The following is a 16,579-nucleotide window of genomic DNA, read 5'->3' as shown; positions in this document are numbered from 1 at the left end:
CAGCCTGCTGAATCTCTGCCGCGTTATGTCCTGGTTCTGGCACAGTTGGCCTGTTCAATGGGGAGGGATTGCTGTAAGGGGGAAGGGCAAGTAAAATATAATTTATATACTTCAATTGTTTGCTTTAATCTTAATTTTGTTTAAGTGATTAAAAACTACTTAGTAAAAAGATTCCTTGCTTCATTGGTTCAATTTATAATAGTTTGTAAAAAGTTCTGAATATCAGTTTTATTGAGAAGTATTGCACTTTTTGAAATATTTACCAAAGTAATTTTGTGGCCATTCCAAGTGCAGGCTTGTTCTGGCCCAACATCATGTTGTAGTCAACCTTGTCACAGTACCAAGTCTCAGCCCTTTGGATGTAGGTTGATGTCATACAATCCAGAAATGACAAGACCATAGTTGACAAAACTCTGCTACCCAACTTTGTGGTTGCACCATGTTCTATTTATCCTTGTATTAACTGATCTATTTTGGGCCTCTGTCCATCTATATGCTAATTCTTTGATCTCTTCTTGACTTTTTCTATCTTCGGAAACATTTTTATTTTTAGCTTTGAGAGATCTGCATTATGTTCAAATTCACCCTTTCATGTATCTAGTTTTCATTATATTACCTCTGCCATTTGTATGTGATGCACCATCAATAACTCTCTGAGACGTGAGGTGAAATATAGGCTTTTATTGACTGGAAGAAAGAACAAGGAGCAATTGACCACCATGCTACATCCTGGAGACTGAGGCCGGGGCGGTGTCTCCAATCGCCTTTATACTGGGGTCTGTGGGAGGAGCCACAGGAGCAGTCAGCAGGGGGGCGTGTCCAGACAGGTATATGTAGTTCACCACAGTATGCATCCTAAATTATGGTCTTGCTTCCTAAAGTTGTCGACCTCAGTATTTCATCCTTTACGATGCTTGTTAAAGCAGGATTCTGTCACCAGACACCTGGCCCTCCAGGCCAATCCCCTAATCAGAGCCACTTCTTTGATTTTGTTTTGTTGTGGTTTCTGGGAAGTTTCTCCACATAAATACAAGATGCTGGTGATGGCGATATTATTCAGTTGTTGACTACTTTCACATCCCATTTTGTACTATGGAACAATTACACGATTCGATGAAGCAATAGCACTTAAATGTTATAATTAGCCAAAACTTTCCTAGTCTGACTAGATAATTATATATTGGCCCATACTCCAATCAGATACAATAATCGTGAACATCTATAATAAATAACTATATAGATTATACTAACCCCACAGCCTGTCTGTTCTTGTCATAGTTATACATGAGCAGGAATTGGCATGTATGAGTGCAGTCCACAAAATAGAGCTTGCATATGGATATAATTATGGATATGGATAACTATACAAATATAGATAAAACTTCAGCCAAAGAGTGGTGAACCTGTGGAATTCTTTGCCACAGGCAGCTGAGGAGACTGAGTCATTGGGTATATTTAAGGTAGAGGTTGATAGATTCTTGATTGGTCAGGACATGAAGGGATATGGAGAGAAGGCAGGAAACTGGTGCTGAGAGGAAAATTGGATCAGCTGTGATGAATGGCAGAGCAGATCTGATGGGGCAAATGGCCTAATTCTGCTCTTTTTTCTTACGGTCTTGTATGCAAGTCAAATTATTGACAATAAAGAGAAATTCTCTTTTGTCCATTTTAGGCTTCAGTTAAATTTCCAGTGAAGTAAGACTGTTCAGTACATTGGTCCTTCAATACTTTTAAACATGCAAGAAAATCTCTGTTGTCTTTCTGTTTTATCTAAAAATTCTTGCAAGGCAGCCGGGTTTCATTCTTTATGTTCCAACAATTCTTGTTTGCTGAATGTATACAACCTTCTCTGCTCACCACATGTGACAATGATACAATGATGGAAGGTTTGGATTATAATTGCTCTATTTCCTTTTCTGATCTCTTGTCATATAATTAACAGAAAAACAGAAATGTCCATTGTAGGTGTTTCCCTGGGATGTCATCAAACACCCTCCAAACTTACAGTAGGACATTAAGACAGTTTCAGTTGTAATTCTGGTGTAGAAGTTCATCCCAGTAAGAAGCCCAAAGGGGCTTCATTTGCTATGGTTTTATAGGACCTTACCTCAACCATGTCACGTCCTTGATATTGCACAAAAATGTGGGCTGAAATTTCAAAGCAACACACACAAAGTGGTGGAGGAACTCTCGGGCCAGCCAGCATCAATGGTAAAGAGTAAACAGTTGAGGTTTCATGCCAAGATCCTTCATCAAGACTGGATATTGATGAAGGGTCGCTCCCAGACCTGATGAAGGGTCTTGGCCTGAAATATCAACTGTTTGTTCTTTTGCATTGGCGCTGCCTGGCTTGCTGGGTTCCTCTAGCATTTTGTGTGTGTTGCTTTGAATTTCCAGCATCTGCAGATTTTCTCATGGCTGAAATTCCAAAGCATTACTGGGGAGATGATGCGCTGTTGGAACAGCATTCAGATTAGGCATTTGTTTTAGATGAATTTATGCCAAACACACTTCAAATAATACTAAAATTAACCCTTTTCAATATTGAGTGTTCACGTTTCACCATGTTGTAGCTCAAGGATGGTGAAGTGGTAAATAGTCTGTACTGATATTATTACGCATTCTGTGTTTCATCTAATCAACTTTGATATAATTCATCTTCTTGCACTGATGTTCCTTACGTTAGTACTCAACCTTGTGCTCGTGTTTCTTAATCAAAATATTTCTCTTGCTGCTAATGATTAATAAAGCAACGAACTATCTACATAATTTCTGTCACAAAAGCTACTTGGTTATTTCCCTGTTTCCACTCCACTCTGTCTTCATGGGAACGAGTCTGATGATATGCTAATGCTTTAGCACTCAAGCAGGATCTGGATAGAGCTCTCAATAAACATTGTGGCATTAGCCGGAGGTTGTATCATTACTGCAGACCAAACAGGACTTCAGATTAAAGAATGATATGATCCACAATCCTGGTTTTCCATTAGTCGCTAAATTCACACCAAGTACAACCCCACCAATCTAATTAAACATATTGGAAATATTCATAAGGCAGTGAATGCATTACTATATAAGTTCCAGATATTGATTGATGTGCTATGTAAATTGGTGCCCAATGAATAGGAAGATTTGTGATACACTTATGTGTATTTAATCCCATTTGATGATTTTTAAGTGGATGAATATTCCAAAAGTATAGGAGGATTTAGCCAGTTTTCACTTGCAATTGCCTTTTACTAGGGCTAATGTCAAAAGCAATGATAGATAACAGCATTATTGCATACCACTTAGGGATCGAAATAGCTTGTATTCACACAGGCATCACAATGTTCTTCACATACAGTACACTGAAATATTTTGGAGTGTATTCACTGTTGTATATTGTATCCAAAAACAACAGCTATGACCCCTGAAAACCACAATACAATTCATAACCAGTCAAACCACTTTTGGTGAGAATAGAGATGGGAGAATCATCTCTTTTCTTCAAATGATGTAACATGAACTTCTTTGTTAACAAATATAATTAAATGGGAACTTCGTTATTTTCTGAAAATTGGTACTTGCTGATAATGCAGCCGCCTACAAAACCTGCACTAAAATATCAAATATATTTTTTCTGTCTTATAGTTTTTCATAGTTGGTGTTTTTTTGCCTGATCTTTCTTTTTTTGTGTGTGTAGGGAGGAGGGATTATGGGGTTGATGTGCCTGCTCCATTTGTTTTTTTGTGCGGAAAGAGGGATTTGGGAATTGATGTACCTGTCCCGTTTTTGTTCATTTTTTGTGAGGGGAGGGGGGATTTTGGGGGTTGATGATTGTGCTACCTGTCTTGGTTTCATAGCTTCCAGAGAAGAAGAATTTCAAGTTGTATACTTTGACAATAAATGAGCCTTTGAATATATGTATATATGTATTGAAATGAGGCTTTGACGTACTTTAAGTGGTTGATGTGGTTTTTAGGTTTATCTGTCAGTATCATATTTCTGGATTATAGACAGATTGGAGCTACTTAAGATGCTACTGAAAAGTTGTCCAAAACACTGCAGGTCATTTAAAAAAAAATAAAATGCTTGAGGAACTCATCAGGTTAGGCAGTATTTTTGAGTCGAGGCTCTTTGCCTAGAATGAAAGATAGAGGGAGATGGCCAACATAAAGAGCTGATGTGTAAAAGTGGAACAAGAGCTGTACAGTGATAGGTAGATCCAGGTGTCCCCAAGTTGTAACAGAGTTCCTTTATTGTGAATCATTTGTAATCTGAATAGTTCTTCGGTCGGAAATGTGGCTGCAAACTGGGGTCAAGGTAAATTCATTTTGGAAGTACAGACAGTTGCAAGAAAAAGTTTGTGAAGCCTTTGCAACTATCTGGTTTTCTGTGTTAATTACTCATAAAATGTGGTCTGCTCTTCATCTAAGTTACAATAACAGACAACACAATCTGCCTAAACTAATCACACACTAACAATTGTACGTCTTCTCATTAATATCGAGTACACTATTTAAACAATCACAGTCTAGGTTCAAAAAAGTATGTGAACATCCCAAAGCCTCTGTTCATGTGTCCCCTATATGAAAAACACCGAACAATAATGGTATACAGGGAAAGACACCACAGCTGAAAACACAGCTCTCCAAAAAACATTGCTGCATGACTGAAGTTTGCAAAAGACTATCTGGATGTTCCTAAATGCTTCTGGGACAATGTTCTGTGGGCAGATTAGACAAAAGTTGAACTTCTTCCCAGAAATGCACACCACTATGTTTGGAGGAAAAAGGGCACAGCACACCAACATCAAAACCTCATATCAACTTGAAGCATGGAGAAAGGAGCATCATGGTTTGGGGCTGCTTTGCTGATTCAGGGCCTGGGCAGCTTGCAATTGTTGAGGGAACAATGAAGTCAAAATTATATCAAGACATTTTACAGGAGAATGTCAGGGTAGCAGTCCATTACCTGGAGTTTAATAGATGTTGGATAATGCAACAAGACAATGATCTGAAACACAAATCAACAACAGAACGGTTTCAAAAGAAAAAAACTCTGTGTTTTGGAATGGCCAAGTCAGAGTCCAGACCTTAACCCAATTGAGATCCTGTGCCATGACCTGAAAAGGGCTGTTCATACAAGGTATCTCAAAAATATTGATGAAATGGAACAGTTTTGAATGGAGGAATCATCTAAAATTCCTCCTCGCTGTTGTGCAAGTCTGATCAGTAGCTACAGGAAGCTTTCGGTGGAGGTTATTGCTGCCGAAGGAGGTCCTGCCAGTTACTGAGTAAAAGTGTTCACATACTTTTTCTAGCCTGGACTGTGAATGATTAAACAATGTATTCAATAAAGACATGAAAAGTATAATTGTTTGTGTGTTATTAGTTTAGGCAGGTTCTGTTTGTCTATTATGGTGACTAAGCTGAAAATCAGATCACATTTTATGTGTAATTAATGCAGAAAACGAGGCAATTACAAAGGGTTCACCAACTTTTTCTTGAAACTGTATATGCCACTATATACAACTCTGAGAATCATTTTCTTGTGGGCATACTCAATAAAGCACTGATTACCATAATAGAAACAATGAAATACCCAACTTGGGTGTTCAACCAGTGTGCAAATGCCAACAAACCATGCAAGTACAAAAAAAAAGAAATTAATAATAACAAATAATAATAAATAAATAAATAAATAAATAAATAATCAATAAATATTAAGAACATGAATGAAGACTCATTCAAAGTGACTCCATAGGTTGTGGGAATATTTCAATGATGGGGCAAGCGAAGTTGATTGAAGTTATCCTCTTTCTGTTCAAGGGCTTTGGTATTTCCATACTGGGCTATGAAACAGCCAATCAATATACTCTCTATCATACATCCATAGAGTCTGTCAGAGTTTTAGATGTCATGCCAAGTCTTCGCAATCTCCTAAGGAAGTGGAGGTGCTGCTGTGCATACTTTGTAATTGCATTTACATGCTGGACCCAGAACAGATTCTTTGAAGTGATAACACCAAGGAATTTAAGTTGCTGCCCCTCTCCACCTCTGATTCTCAGATGATGACTGGCCTTTGGTTTCCTTCTGAAGTCAATAATCCACTCCTTGGTCTTGCTGACTTTGAGTTAGAGGTTATTGTTGAGGCACCACTCTGGCAGATTTCCCACACAGCTGAAGATGTCTGCAGCACTGCTGGTGGGTCATCCTACTGGTGTCCCAAATGCCCATGTGTATCTACAAGCTGTACATAATTCAGGGACTTGTAAACTGGGGAGGATCTGTATTAGTAATGTAATGTAAAATATTCAGAGTTAAAAAAGATACTTTTCACTGTATATGGAACAGAAACCACTTTAAAATGCAATGCAAACGCAACTTCATTCTGTACAAGTTTTTCCTTAAGATGGAGCACAGTAGTTACTCTAATGCTGTGACCAAGAAGACATCGTTCTGAGCACACAAATATTTCATAAGCAAAGATTGCATGATCACTCCTGTCTTTGGAGTCAGGATGAAGTATTCACAGTACAATAATACAATATGATAAATTGTAAGCTATTTGAGGAAGAAAAGCCACCATAGGCTGTGGCCTTTTTACTCATTTATATTTTGTTTCACCATCAGGTATTTGGCTTTCCTACTGATCTCCACATTCGAATGCCTGCTTTAGACTCGGAGGAGTATCCATTTGATAGAATGGGGTAAATACTTAAAATGTAACTGAAGCTATTAAGATATTATTAAGATATAACCAAAGTGACTGAAATTTTAAAACAATTACTGATACTTATGAATACATGTGTAAATACAACTCCCATGTAGGTTTCTAAGTATCAGTAATTGTTTTAAAATTTCAGTCATTTCAGTTATATCTTAATTTATGATGTGTGGTACTTCAGGGCATTACAGAATGTTTGCAGCCAGCAATACTATGTGTTATATAGTAACATTCTAGCAGTATTGTAGAACTTGATCCAGACTGTGCCAAGATTTGATAGGTTAAATACCTGTTTTTTATTGATATGAAACTATTCTATGAAACTATCGACAAAATAGAGAATCTAATTAGAACTACAACCTGTAGACCATTGACTTTAAATGATTGAGACATTAAATGTCTTAGAAAGTTAAGCACTTTAGTAAGTGAAGTGTAGCTTGATTTTGATAGGATTAGGACCAGAAAGTGAATTGTTATTTGCAATCAAGAATACTTCAGCGTGCCTAATATTTGTAATCCTGTCACAGATACTTTCATAATGGCTTTATCTTTGTCACATTGCTGAGATTGAATATCTAATTTAACATTCTATGTTCTGTTTTACAAAAGTTCATTTGAGTATATATTGGAAGCTTCCAAGTCTCTTAAACAGAAGTCATGTGATGGGACTATGACGTACCTGAACAAGGGCCAGTTTTATCCCATCACACTCAAAGAAGTGAGCGCCAACAAAGAAATCCATCACCCAGTCAGTAAAGTCAGAGTAAGTGTGCACGATTTGTACCAATTTCAGATGTTATTCATAATAAGTTATTTTTGCTGACTTAGCTAGTACTGTACTATAATGTTATTTAAGAAACCAGTGTTGAAAAGGAATCTTGAAGTAGTCTTAGAAAGAAGCATGCATTGTAAAATATTTTTTCTACACGGCTGAAATGCAGACCTCAATGAGGGAAAGCAATATTGACATTGTGAAACAATGCAAAATGATGATGACAACTCACCAACTCACTCATCATCCTTCAATTTTGCTGATTTGCTAAGAATTATTTTAAAAATCCACTCCTATGCTTTTAAAGACTGCATACAAGGACCAGCAATTAATTTATGAATATTTCTGTTTTGAAAAATTTTTTAGAGTGGGATACAATTCTGTTATAATTTCTGAGTTACAACACACCACTTAGAAATTTAATTGGCCACTTTTAGTTGTGAAGTCCACTTCCACAAATGGCACGGTTTCCTCGTCAGATGCTTATACTTTGGTGTTAATCCTCATGCAATGCTCCTTTAGAGTGTAGCTGAGAAAATTGGATCATTCTGTTCCAAAGTGCATTTCCTTGTGCACCCTAGAATGAAATTCGAACAAGCCTCAGCCAAATGCAAGAACCTGACCTGGGTAAGGTCCCTATAATTACTTCCCAGCTCTCCCACTGCAACATTCACCCAGGTCAGCTTTGCCCCATAGTCTTGTCCCTGGAGGCCACTCCTCCACTCCAATTGGTCAGACTTTTGATATCCTCCCCACCACTTTTCCCCTTAACTTAACTGAAGCCCACCTATTAATTATTTTCACTCTCTGACATCAGAAAGCATGTAAGATACAGGGTAGCCAATCCCCTGTATCTTATATCCAGGGAACCAGATATTATTTTCATTAGTACCTGGTCCCCTGAATAAGTGATACTCCTGAATTTTGAAATAGCAGGCACAGAATTTAATGCACTGACCTGTATGCTTACAGCCCCTTCCTTCAAGCCCCAGGATTTCTAGACATCATATTAATTTTCATTAAGGCTAATCCTGGTGAACGTTATTGCATAATAACAGTGACTGTCTTACCCCCATTTTCAGAGTGTGATCATGGTTGTTTTCGGCGACGATAAAATACGTGATGAGCAACTCAGGCACTGGAAATACTGGCACTCCCGGCAGCATACTGCAAAACAGCGCTGCATTGACATCGGTATGAAGCCATTCACTTCTCTTCTGATCAGAACCACTTTGACTAAGGAACGAGTTACTTTGTGGGTTCATGTGCTGTGTTTGACCCTTACTACATCACCCCTGTGGACTGCGCCATTGCGCCATTACTCTACTCTGCGCCTGTAGAGTAATGGTTAACCTGTCAAAATAAACCAGCTGGCATCCCTCTGAGGTACTTGTGAGTTTTAACTGTGAGGTGAACCAGAACAATGCATGAACACACAGGAAGGTGAAGAAGATCAGGTCATTTTTATAACCTCAGAGTAATCACAGACATTAGTGCCTGAGAGTGTTAAGGTCAGAGATTACCAGTCATGAGAAATGTGATTCCTTCAGACATTCCTGGAAAGACCTGCATATCCCTGTTAGATTGATGAAATGTCTGAGGGCAGGTTGTCTCTCTTAGCTTCTCAGAAAACTTCTTCAGCTTTCCTTGCCTTTTGCTGCTTATTTTTCCTCCTCCACCCTATCTATATATTATAGAAAAAACGCCTTCCATGATAAAGCTTCACTAGTTAATGGAGCTTATCTGTCCAACGGGAAGAACCAACACTGTGCACTTCCCAGCCCCTCAGATCAGAAACATTCATCTGCTTCCAACTTCAGAACTGTTCAATGCTACTGACTCTAAGCCAGTTATGTTGCGGGACCTTTTGTTTCCTCCGCCTTCCAGTTATAGTCACCTTGGTTCCATAATTTCACCTGGGAATCTTGATTTGCATCCAATGCCCAATGCTGTAGAATAACTTTGCTTAATATGCTTGATACATGCAGGGAATCCACCCCACATGCACAGCTACAGATAGATGTTTCTATATATTGTAAAGCAAGTCACACGAAATGCTGAAGGAACCCAGCAGGACAGGCAGCGACCAACCATGGAAACAAACAAACAGTCAACGTTCTGGACCGAGACCTTTCTTCAGGGAAGGAAGGGGGAAGATGACAGAATAAAAAGGGTGGGGGGGGGGGGAAGGAAGTTAGCTAGAAGGTGATAGGTGAAGCCGGATGGGTGGGAAAGGTCAAGGGCTGGAGAGGAAGCAATTTGATAGGAGAGGTGAATGGACCACAGAGAAAGGGAAGGAGGAGGGCACCCAGGGAGGAAGTGATAGGCAAGTGAGAAGGGCACGAGGAGGCCATGGACCAACATGTCAGAATGGGAATAGGAATCGGAATTAAAACACTCGGCCACTTTTGGCAGTAAGAGCAGAGGTGGTCGACAAAGCAGTCCCTCAATTTACGACTGGTCTCATCAAAATATTGTAGTTATTTCTGGTTCCAGTGTTTCCTTTCAGTCTTAATGCCATATTTGATCCTGAGTTGAACTTTGATTTTTGCATCTGTGACCTTCTCTGCTTCAGCTAATGTGCTGCTGTAACTCATTCTCTCCTAGACTTCATTATCTAATGTACTGGCCTATTGACATCCATCCACTCTTCATAAATATGATATTACCCAAAGTTGTGGTCTCAGTCCTAATACCTTCCACATTCTACTCTCTCTTTCACACACACACAGTCTTGTGGATTTATAAATATTCCTGGTTAAACAATGATGCACTTTAAACTTTTCCTTTTTTTGAATTGCTCTGTAATCTCACTTCCTTCTTATCTCTGTAATCTCATTTTGACTCCAAGGAACTGTCTAATTAGCAGGGAAGAATTCCCTCCAAGTAGCCTTTGGCTGGTCCCTGAATTTAATCACTCCACCACTGACTTCCGTGTCTTCGAAAATTCCCTGCTTCAACTTCCCTCTCTGTCTTCCCCGCATTCTTTCTTTTGTTTCTCCTTCACTCTCCCACTAGGCAGAGGATACAAAAGCTGAAAGTATCTGCCACCAGGCTTAAGGACAGCTTCTACGTTGCTGTTATAGACTACTGAATGGTTCCATAAAATGGACTCTTGAACTCACGATCTACTTTGTTATGACCCTGCACTTTACTGATTTTTTACACTGTACCTTCTCTATACTTCAACACTTTATTCTGCACTATTAGTTTTACTTGTACTATCTCAGTTTTACTTGCAATGAATTGATCTTTATGGATGGACAGTATGCGAGACAAGTTTTTCACTATACCTCAGTACATGTAACAATAATAATGCAATTTACCAAATATCTGACTAATCCTTTAATCATTTGACATCATCTCAAGTGGTTTGGGATTTCTTTGTTTCTCATGAAATGCCACTTGGGATGACCCAGTATTGATCACAATTGTTATTGATTCAGTATTGCTTAATTCCATTTGTCAGGTAATTCACTTCTTTTTGGTGCAGGTGTAAAAGTGACTGAATTCTCACAAGTAGATAAACCCTTGTCAAATAATGTTACGTTTGTAATCATGGATGAGTATGGTACGATGTGTAGCAAGAAGGTTTTTCTTTCACTCGTCTCTTTTATGTTAGACTCTAAGAACTAATGTTGCAAGTGGTTGTGCTAATGGGTTTTGCTCTGCCTGTTGTTTTGGTTGTCCCCTTAAGCTTTATCTGGAAGTATGCGTGGGTTGGGTGAGGTGCGTACTAATTGCGTGGAACTTAAATTGATGTTACTGTGCCAGCACAGGATCCTGGATCATAATGGTTTTGGCAGATTGCCAGGAGAGGGAATCGGATTACCTCTATAAATTCCCGGATTTGGCTTTTGTGAATAAATTATTTTCTTGAATTGGGCTGTGTTTCCACCCCCCCCCCCCCAAGGATCGATGACTCTTGAGTAAAGCAGCAGTGATCAGTGAAGGTCAACGTCTGTCTGAATTTAGTAAAAATCTGGAATTGTGTTAAGTGTAGTTTTTAATTCTGAAAGCATACTGTATTTTGGAGTTTAAGGAGGATGTCTAATCTTGATCTTTGATACAAAGTGACACATATGCAAATACCCTTCTTTCTTCAACTTTTAACTGCTGAAGGACCGCAGAGTTTTGCATTGTAACCTAACACCAATAGCAAGGTTCTAATAATTATAGGTTAGTCATAGCTGATTGTCATACAAGCGTCAGTGAATATTGTTGCAATTCCAAACAGATGAGTCTAACCTGAATGGCTTTGTTTTTCCTGTGAAACCTTGGGTTGATTTCTGAACAGAACTTAGCATTTGAAGACAATAGTAAACGAAGTCGAACCTGCCTGTAAAGCCTTACCCAAGTTTTGTATACCAAAGTACATGATTTATAAGAGATTATTGCCAGCAAATTCATGTTTTATTGTTAATGCATTGTGCTCTAACATGGAAATCCAATCCATTCATGAAGCCTACTGTCTAGGGCTGAATTTTGAGGCAACCTATTTTAGTGAAGGAGTAAAATGGTATACTGAGGACATTTGTGTAGAATTTGAACACCATATTCAGATTAAGTGGCCAATTTAGTTAAGAAATACAAATTGATAATTGCGTGAGTGAGTGCCTCAGGAGTGCTGGTAGCCTCCCTTGACATCGGGTTAATGTCTAACCCCTCCTTACCCTCCAGCTCTCCCAAACCACGAGAAGCATCAATGTTTTGGACTTATCCCCTAGGCCCTCAGCATTAAAACTTCACATTTGGAATTCAGACAGATAGCCCCAGTTGTCCAGACTGCCAGAGGGTGCCAATTGTTAGGTACTTAATGAAGCTTTAAGACCACTAAGAAAATCTGATGAGTCAGAACAGCAATGCAATCTGACATGCAATCACAGGAGAATACCGGCAGCCTCACATTTCACACCAACCCATTTTTATACTCAATTTTCTTTTGTGTAATTAAAGTTCAAGAAATCATTAATCATGCAAGTAAGCATTTTTGTAATCAGTAAAATAAATGCACTATCAGCTTCAGAAAGAAGTAAAAAAACAAGTATGTAAATTTGAACTACTGCTGCCCTGGAGGCTGAAGCTGAACCTTTGGTTTGAATCTAACTGCTTTAAAAGCAATATTGTGGCTTTTTATGGGAACTTTCAGAAATCAACCAAATCTTATGAACTCGTGTTTGTAATGCAGAACTTTGGATTAGTAAGACCTCTGAGGTATTAAGAAGATTTGTATTTTCCATAGGCCCTATACTTAAAATCCCTACTTCAGGGCTTTCTACGTACAATGCTTTATGCTGGGAACTGAAGTTCAATTACTTGATAATGTACAAAGTAATTTATTTTCCATGTGGTTTGACTAATAGCAAATTGTGACTCAGTATACAGACAGGAGTTTGGACAAAGGCAAGACTTTCTTGAGCTATATGAGATAAATTTTATGCAGTTTAACAATGAAACTTACTGAAACTTAAAAATTGCAAGAAGTAATCATCACCTTCTCATTTCTCTTATTTTTCTGCAGCCGATTACAAAGAAAGTTTCAACACAATTAGTAACATTGAAGAAATTGCCTACAATGCCATCTCCTTTACATGGGACATCAATGATGAAGCTAAGGTAGGTCTTATTCTTGCGGGCTGGTATACTTCAGTATCTGGTTTCTCCCGGCAAGAGAGTGCAAGTTGGAATTATTAGCTTTATCACTGCCATTGTCCAGATACTCATTATTTTAACCTTTACCTTAATCAATGCATGCAGATTTATTTTCTGTGTTGCTTAATGTTCATCTTGTTATGAACTTCAATGTAGTATATAAATTACTATTGTATTATAATTATTAGAAGTGGACCCTTAGTTTTTTTTGTGGCTTAGACCTGAAAGAGCTTACTGCTGACTGATCCTGTCAACAAAAGAGTGCAAACACACTGGCACTGATTAATCCAGCAGTGATCACAGTATTTCAAAAATATTGACTGCTAGTTTCAGGGATGAGACAAATAACAGCCAACTAATGGATGCTGAGGCACCAGACCAGTCAGTATTGCTTTTAGAAACTTCTGGGAGCAGCTGCAAAAGCTACCATAACCAGTACATCTCGTCCTCTTCATCAGCCTTAGTAAGGTTGCTCAGGGCAGTTGAGAACTTTTAGTCCATTTGTATGTGAGACGTTTTGGAGTTCTGATACTTTCGAAGGTCTAACTTTTACATAGCAAATCACTGCCACATTGTGTAATGAACAGAATGGCGTTTCAGAAATATCACTGCACACTTAATGTAATTTGGACAAGGTGTTTGTCAGGGCCGTGCAACTAGAGGAGCCCAAGGAGCATCACTGAGCGCCTCTGTTAATCCAGACAATGGGTAACTGCAGACATTGCAGTGTCGGTACGAAAGGTGATCTCATTGTCAATGACTTTATTCTTCTGACAACAAATTTGCAGGTAATGAACATGTAGATATTAAGAAAGAGGATGTGGACTGAAAAGTTTGAGCACATAGATATTAAAAAAGAGATGTACTGGAGCTTTTGGAAAGCATCAAGTTGGATAAGTCGCCGGGACCGGATGAGATGTATCCCAGGCTACTGTGGGAGGTGAGGGAGGATTGGGGGGTTTCAGTTGTTGTTTCCTTATTCAAGAGAGTGAGTAGAGATAACCCAAGAAATTATAGACCAGTGAGTCTTACTTCAGTGTTTGGTAAGTTGATGGAGAAAATCCTGAGAGGCAGGATTTATGAACATTTGGAGAGGTATAATATGATTAGGAATAGTCAGCATGGCTTTGTCAAGGGCAGGTTGTGCCTTACGAGCCTGATTGAATCTTTTGAGGATGTGACTAAACACATTGATGAAGAAAAAGCTGTAGATCTAGTGTATATGGATTTCAGCAAGGCATTTGATAAGGTACCCCATGCAAGGCTTATTGAGAAAGTAAGGAGGCATGGGATCCAAGGGGACATTGCTTTGTGGATCCAGAACTGGCTTGCCCACAGAAGGAAAAGAGTGGTTGTACTCTGCATGGAGGTCAGTGACCAATGGTGTGCCTCAGGGATCTGTTCTGAGACCCTTACTCTTCATGATTTTTATAAATGATCTGGATGAGTAAGTGGAAGTGGAGGGATGGGTTAGTAAATTTGCTGATGACACAAAGGTTGGGGGGTGTTGTGGATGCAAAACTGGGCTGAGAAGAGGCAGATGGAGTTCAACCCAAATAAGTATGAAGTGTTCATTTTGGTAGGTCAAATATGATGGCAGAATATAGCATTAATTGTAAGACTCTTGGCAGTGTGGAGGATCAGAGGTATCTTGGGGTCCGAGTCCATAGGATGCTTAAAGCAGCTGCGCAGATTGACTCTGTGGTTAAGAAGGCATATGGTGTATTAGCCTTCATCAATCGTGAGATTAAATTTAGGAGCGGAGAGGTAACGTTGCAGCTATATTGGACCCTGATCAGACCCCACTTGGAGTACTGTGCTCAGTTCTGGTCGCCTCACTACAGGAAGGATGTGGAAACCATAGAAAGGGTGGAGAGGAGATTTACAAGGATGTTGCCTGGATTGGGGAACATGACTTATGAAAACAGGTTGAGTGAACTCAGCCTTTTCTCCTTGGAGTGACAGAGGACGAGTTGTGACCTGATAGAGGTATATACAATGATGAGAGGCGTTGATCATGTGGATAGTCAGAGGCTTTTTCCCAGGGCTGAAATGGTTGCCACAAGAGGTCACAGGTTTAATGTGCTGGGGAGTAGGTACAGAGGAGATGTCAGGGGTAAGTTTATTACTCAGAGAGTGGTAAGTGCGTGAAATGGGTTGCCGGCAACAGTGGTGGAGGTGGATACGATAGGGTTTTTTAAGAGACTTTTGGATAGGTACATGGAGCTTGGAAAAATAGAGAGCTATGGGTAAGCCTAGTCATTTCTAAGGTAGGGACATATACAGCACAACTTTGTGGGCTGAAGGGCCTGTATTATGCTGTAGGTTTTCTACGTTTTCTAAACATCACTATTAATTTGTGTCCAATTGTAATGTACAAGTGTATTGCACTCCAGTCAAGGAGCACTTCTTAGATTTCGGACAGAGAGATGGATGTTGCAGCTTTAGTGAACTGCTGTGATCCCCATTCATTCATTATCTATTAATCATGTGCAAAATAGGATTCTGCAAGCACTGTCAGAGTTCTCTTTGCCCTCCCTTTCCTACCTTCCTTCTCTTGCTTCTTCTTGATTTGCTGGAGTTTCTTTCCAAACCCTGGCTATTGTACTCAGGTCCAATCTGCTTGAAGAAAGTATTGAAGATCATTCCACTTGGAAAGAAAGGCAAAACTCAATGGGCAGTTAAGATAAAGTGTCTGAGAAAACTTTGTGATGATTAGGTCAGAGTTTGAGGAAACTGATGTTTTGTTTGAGATCCTTTCATAAATCTATTTCGTCTTCTCATGTGCTAATGGAGTTTAGTACCAGATTAAGTTTCACGCTTTATTAGTCAAGTCAAGTCAAGTCAACTTTTATTGTCATTTCGACCATAACTGCTGGTACAGTACATAGTAAAAATGAGATAATGTTTTTCAGGACCATGGTTTACATGACACAGTACAAAAAACTAGACTGAACTATGTAATTAAAAAAAACAACACAGAGAAAGCTACACTAGACTACAGACCTACACTGTAATGGTGCTAAATGCATGAAACTATATCACAGATTTTACACATGAAATGTACATTCTTCATTTTGGCCAAGAGTGAGGGGAATGCTTGCAAAGGAGAGGGTCCTTCATGCAGGGGCTGATGTTTAGATATTTGAGTGACACCAGTAAAGTTGGGATTTGTTGTTCTAAGACAGTGGTGGTGGGCCGTTTGTTTAAAATGCCATGGAGTGGCTGAATAGGTTGCTTCAGAGGGCAGTTAAGAGTCAATCACCTCGGTGAAGATCTGGAGTCATATACAGACAGCAGTATGGAATATGAATGGAAGGTTTCTTTCTTCAAACAATGATAATAAAGTCTAGTAGGCATGTTATTGATATTGATCTTATTTCTTTATTCTTAAACTGAATTCAAATTTCCAGACAGTTATGAGATCATTCCAGCTTGTGTTCG

The 16,579-nt window shown here is 39.0% G+C and overlaps 1 protein-coding gene across 1 annotated transcript in view; it reads left to right on the top strand.

The window, feature by feature from the left end:
• Positions 1-16,579, top strand: part of grhl1 (grainyhead-like transcription factor 1) — a 110,764-nt gene that overhangs the window by 43,426 nt on the left and 50,759 nt on the right. Inside the window, exons 6-9 of the mRNA XM_059981900.1 lie at positions 6,618-6,694; positions 7,321-7,474; positions 8,566-8,677; positions 13,005-13,099. Of these exons, the coding sequence (XP_059837883.1) occupies positions 6,618-6,694; positions 7,321-7,474; positions 8,566-8,677; positions 13,005-13,099 (438 nt within the window). The remainder of the gene's footprint in view (positions 1-6,617; positions 6,695-7,320; positions 7,475-8,565; positions 8,678-13,004; positions 13,100-16,579) is intronic.

The sequence above is a fragment of the Hypanus sabinus genome, chromosome 10 (genome assembly GCF_030144855.1).
Source record: "Hypanus sabinus isolate sHypSab1 chromosome 10, sHypSab1.hap1, whole genome shotgun sequence".
NCBI lineage: Eukaryota > Metazoa > Chordata > Chondrichthyes > Myliobatiformes > Dasyatidae > Hypanus > Hypanus sabinus.
This window is presented reverse-complemented; position numbering and strand designations above follow the sequence as displayed.